Source organism: Trachymyrmex septentrionalis, unplaced genomic scaffold, assembly GCF_001594115.1.
Source record: "Trachymyrmex septentrionalis isolate Tsep2-gDNA-1 unplaced genomic scaffold, Tsep1.0 scaffold63, whole genome shotgun sequence".
Classification (NCBI taxonomy): domain Eukaryota; kingdom Metazoa; phylum Arthropoda; class Insecta; order Hymenoptera; family Formicidae; genus Trachymyrmex; species Trachymyrmex septentrionalis.
The window spans coordinates 1,325,754-1,331,426 of record NW_017305811.1 but is presented as its reverse complement, the minus strand read 5'-3'; the positions used below and the strand labels follow the sequence as shown (position 1 = coordinate 1,331,426).

The 5,673-nt window shown below is 27.0% G+C and overlaps 1 protein-coding gene across 1 annotated transcript; it reads left to right on the top strand.

The window, feature by feature from the left end:
* Positions 1–335: 335 nt before the first annotated feature.
* On the top strand, positions 336–3,148 carry LOC108753013. Its single transcript, XM_018494301.1, has 4 exons — positions 336–395; positions 1,281–1,349; positions 1,447–1,536; positions 3,035–3,148. The coding sequence occupies exons 1-4, from the start codon at positions 336–338 to the stop codon at positions 3,146–3,148; spliced, it is 333 nt and encodes a 110-aa protein (XP_018349803.1).
* The last annotated feature ends 2,525 nt before the right edge of the window (positions 3,149–5,673 follow it).

Here is a 5,673-nt window from a genome sequence, read left to right as displayed (position 1 = left end):
GAGAGAGAGAGAGAGAGAGAGAGATGTCCAAAGACAAACATGTAGGTAGAGGTGGAATAGTTTTGGAACACATTTCATTTTATAATAATTTTGTAATAGATGTATATTTATTTATTAAATAATATCGTTCTAGGCACCTTCATTCGGAACTCTGTCGAATAAGTCATGAAATGAACGATTTATTCGGAATACAATTTACGTTGCAGATGATAGCTTACTTCATTATTTTGGTTACAACATTTTATGTTCACTACCATATGATACTGTGCCTGACGCATATACATGCGACTGATTTAGCTGCACTGAAACTTATTCTTTCCAATGACATGTGGTGCATGGTATTTGTAACAAAGTTTATATCACTGAATTGCATTTGCGAAAGTGTTTGTGCTAAGGTAAACTGATTTCTATATATTAAAAAGGAAAATGTTCTCACAAAAGTTGAAATTAGGATATTTCTCTCTCTTCCCCTTTTCTTGTCTCTCTCTCTCTCTCTCTCTCTCTCTCTCTCTCTCTCCCTCCCTCCCTCTCTCCCTCCCTCTTTCTCTCTCTTTCTCTTTCTCCAAGATAACTTAAAACTTTTTTTTTAGAAAATATAAATTAAAATTGATAAAAAGAAATACTGTAAAAATAATCAAAGTGTTAGATAAAAAGAACATAAAAACCTGGCTCTTTTTAAAAAAATTACTCAATTATTATTCAAATAATTTAAACATAAATGTTTCGATCTCATTATCAGGTTGAAATCGATTTTAGGTACGGATTTATCCTTACACGTCCTATTACATCCCAGCTACAAGTAATTGATCGATCAACCATTTCTGGCTGGGTCGGAAAATTAGCTTAATCCCGACGTGTCTATAGCTTCTATTATTACTGTTTATTGTAGACGATGCTTAAGATTTCCTTACTGCTTACGTCTTACTACTTTACGTTTTTGTTTATAAAATATTTTGTTTGTAAAGTATTTAATGCGTCGTCTACAATAAACGGAGTAAAAAGTAAGAATAATACATTGACCAATAACAGTTGATGATTATTCTTCTCATATTCTTTGATTTTATCTTACTCTTACTTCTTACTCCGTGTATTGTAAATAACATATAACTGAGATGGTAAATCATGTTAGGCTACTGTTGGAGTTTCGCCAACATAGTATGAGCACATGTGATTTTAGCAGACTTAACTTAGTTATTTGAGTCTAAGCGATTATTGAAAGATATACAATTATTATAAATTTAAAAATTGTAAATAACATAATAAACTTTATATCATTTCAGATGCAAGAAACTAAAGCTTTGATACATAAATTAACAGATCTCAAACACTTTACGGAAATGCGTGAAGAGGTAAAATACATTTTTTAATACTTTTTTAAGTATAAATAATTTTTAAATAATTTTATATATCATAGTATCTTCTGACAAGAATCATATTATATTACAGATTTATCAGTTTCTTTTGCAAATGTCACTTCGGCCATTGGAATTACGCGGAATGGACATGTTCCAATTTGGCTATAAATTCATTAATAAGGTTAATTTTTATAATCTTTAAAATTATTCACACATCTATATAAGTTTATACGGAAAGAGCGATTTTGCTGAAATACCTAAAAATTTAGCTTGATACAAAATAATGGGAGGATTTGCCTACAACATCATTTGTCTACATCACTTTTGCCGACAGTATATTTGCGCACTAAAATTATTGCCACATTTCGATTGTCTACATACACTTTTGCGCATAAATAAAAATTTCAGAGATAAGTTACTCTCTGTACATATTATTTATTGCAAAGATTATTACTAAGGCCTTGGTCTAAAGATTTACAACGCTTGCAAGAAATGTTAGAGATCCTGATTCGACTCCTGGCCAATGTAAAATTTTTCGTAATAATTTCACAGGTTTTAAAATGTATATAATTAAATATGGAAAGATTATTAATATTTCAGATGGATTGTGTTAAAGTCCGATAGTAAGAAAGCATAACAATATTTTTTAGATAAATTCATTTAAAGAATATGTACATTAGTGTGTAATATGTACTAGTTTAACATCTACTTTGACCATTAAGTGGCACTTTTCGTATATTTAAGAAAAATAATTCTGTTAAACCATTAAAATAATTAAGTAGGAAATTTCTGCATGATGAACAATGCAGTAAAAAAATTTGTTGTTCTAGCAACCAGCTTCAGCGTTCTGCATAATTATCTGATAGTTCAACAAAATTATTCTTATATTAGTAGGGAAAACTGAGGCTTGTGTGTTGGCATAAGAGGTAAATTAGCATTGCATTCTGTTTATGTATTTATGATAAAGGAAACAATGGAAAAGTTACTGCAAAATATTTTTTTTTACAACATAAATGTTTCTCTCTAAGTTTCATTTAAATCAACGAGTATTACAAATGATTAAAATTGGATGGGGTGCGTTGGCTCATATCATAAGAAAAGATTAGATTATCTTACACGTGTGAACATTTAATTACAATTTAACTCTAACCAAATGCGCGCTTTATGTTTAATATTTCTATATTAAAATAAGGCAGAATTAAAATAATTTATACTTATTTTTCTGTGTAATATTTAATTTGCTATTTAATCATTACAAAATAACTTTGAAAGATACAATTTTTACTAAAAGTACATATCCACTATCTAATTTTTATTACTTTTTTATATTTTTGTTAGTAATATAATTTATTATAAAGGCAATTTATACTGTGATATATATCAATTTATTCCACATATCGGGGCAAGTTAACTACAATGCATATCTGTATTTTATTTATTGCAAAGAAACTATACAGTGTATAAAACCATTACTGATATAAAAATGTAGAGAAAGATTCTTTCTATCATATTGATATATTTTAATAATAATTAATTATTTAAAAACTTTAATGTCGAAATTGTAAAAACTGTACCAACGAGATCTGGTCTCCCCTATATCTAGTCAAATTTTTTAATACTTTAACAAAACCGTTCTTTCCGTGTAACAATAATTTATATAATTGTGCTTTTTCTTCTAGTTCTTTATCTGGGTACTTAGCGTTATTGTTTTTATATTACAAATGGATACTTCTCCTATGTCTCAATTATTAAAGTTTAATGGAATTAATGAAACATGTTTGGAAAGAAATTAAATTTTTATTAATTTTTCACATTTAGAAATAAAACGTGTATGGAAAGGAAATATATGATGATTTAATATTCTCCGTATTATTTTGTAACTTATTATTTATGAATTTAATTAATATAGAAATAAATTTTATATATAATTGTTAATTAAATATTTCTTTAGATAACAATTATACATGTATATCACCTAAATACTGTTATTTATTTCAATTTATTTACACATTTTTTATGAATGTATATCATATTAGCAAAAAATTATCTTGAATCGGACTGTATAGATGTTTCTTATAGACTATTATAGATTATAAATTGTTGAAAATGTTGTTGCAAGCCAAAAAATTCCGGTACGATAAGTTTTCAAACTAATTAAGATTTAATGTTTAAAAAATAGTTTTTATGACGATATTTAATATATTTTTGTAAAGATTAACATTATCTTGAAATTTTGATTAAAACCTAAGTAACAAGCTGCTGTTATTTGCGGTTAATTAGACATGAAAATGATATTAAAGATTGCCATTTTAATATCAGAATGACGACAAATAATGTCAGCTTGTTACCTGAAAGGCAATAAATGTATTGTTTATCTCTTATAAAATCTCTTTTATAAATCTTTTATACATTTTACATTTTAGCCATATTGTGAAGGATTAAAGTACATGATTTTTCTAAGATAATACGTTTTCAGCTTAATGTTGAAATTATATACAATTTTTAGTTTTTGGCTTTTTGGCCTTTTATAGTCGGCTTTTTGACTTTTGGCTTTTTGATAGTTTTCCCGCAATATAAAAAAAATAAAATTTGAATACTTTTTTATCACAGTAATAGATAAAACAACTTTTTTAATATGATTTTTTTTTAGATATTCAAAGTGGATAATTAAAATGAGACATCCTGTTATATGTGTATTATATATATATATATATATACACATATATACAGAGTGATTCAACATAACCTTTTATTCTTAAAGAGATATATTCCTGGGCGTACTCTGAGACGACTTTCCCTTTGGTAAAAATTTGTCCGAAGCTTAGTTTTAGGAGGGAGGCTCTCACTGTATCGCAGCTGTAACCACATGATGGTGAATGCGTTTTCACGATATTAGATAAAATTTATTAGATAACTCAAAACGGAGCCGAAACGTTCTAAAACTTTTCACGTTATTTCTGTAAGTTTTGCGCAATTTATTTCCAACACTGACTCCTAATGCCCTCGATAGATATAGTTTTTATATATAATTATATATGAAACATTTTTTTCCCGAGGCTGCATAATAAATATACAAGTAATGAGCAAAATGCAATTCAAAAGAAAGTGCAAATACTTCGTACGAATCAATTATCTCAATTGTGCTATTTAATTATTTAAAGACATTTGCTATATAATTAGATACATTTCATTGTAATAATGAACGTAACGTTTGCAGAATATTAACTTTGCAACTTGGGTGCTTTAACAGTTAGTACATGAAACTGCGAGAGTCACCATCATGATGAATAGTATAGAAAAAGCATTAAGTCCTGTTTTCTTAATTACTTTTCTTTTGGGTCTTGGAATTCTCAAATATCCTTCCGACCAATTGTATCGCTTGAATCTTTTCTATATATTTACTGTGTGGGGTGTTTATACTTACGCGTTATATTATACAATTGACCAGTTTTCAATAATTGTATTTAATAATTTAATGCATTTTTTTGGGGTAATAGTAAATTTGCTTGTGGCACTGATATCCATAATTATCGCTATCTGCAAACACGAGGTATATATTGCAATATATATATTTTATTTGTAAATGTTATTGTTTTAATACTTTAATAGTGTGACATCTAAAATAGATAGTAATGTCCAATATCATCGCAAGAATATCACTTTCTATCATGAAACAAATAAACTTTATTATTTATTTAGAAATGTGATAAAGTAAAGCCATGATTATATTATTGAATTATATTTTATACATTAATGTTTACTTAAAGAATCTAAAGCTTGTGAACAGTAAAATTTTATTTAAATGTTCTTATATTATATAAGCCATTATACGCTAACATAATTTATATTTTAATAAGATTTTTATTATATACGTCGCTATTATATACATGCTTACTTCAGAATATGCATATATACAAAGAGCAAACCAAAATTTGGTTTTGTATAGAACAAACCAAAATTTTGGTATTGGTCTGCGGGAGACCTTCGAAAAGTGTGTGTTCTAGAGTTCAAAATATCACGTATATATCTTATTTATATTTATTAATAAGAAGAGATCTTGTAGTTTTAAAAATTCTATTATTTTTAGAAATATCGAGAATATATACAAAGATTCAATCACATGGATGATACATTGGAAAAACTTGGAATATTGACAGACTATCCTAAAACGCAAAATTTTATAAGACTGATTTTGATTACATGGCTTTTAATAGCCAGCATGTCATGTATTTTCGATTCCTTTGTATTATTCACAATATACAATGATATAAAAGTCGTACTTATTGTTTATGTTTTGAGTTATTCTTCATACATTAAT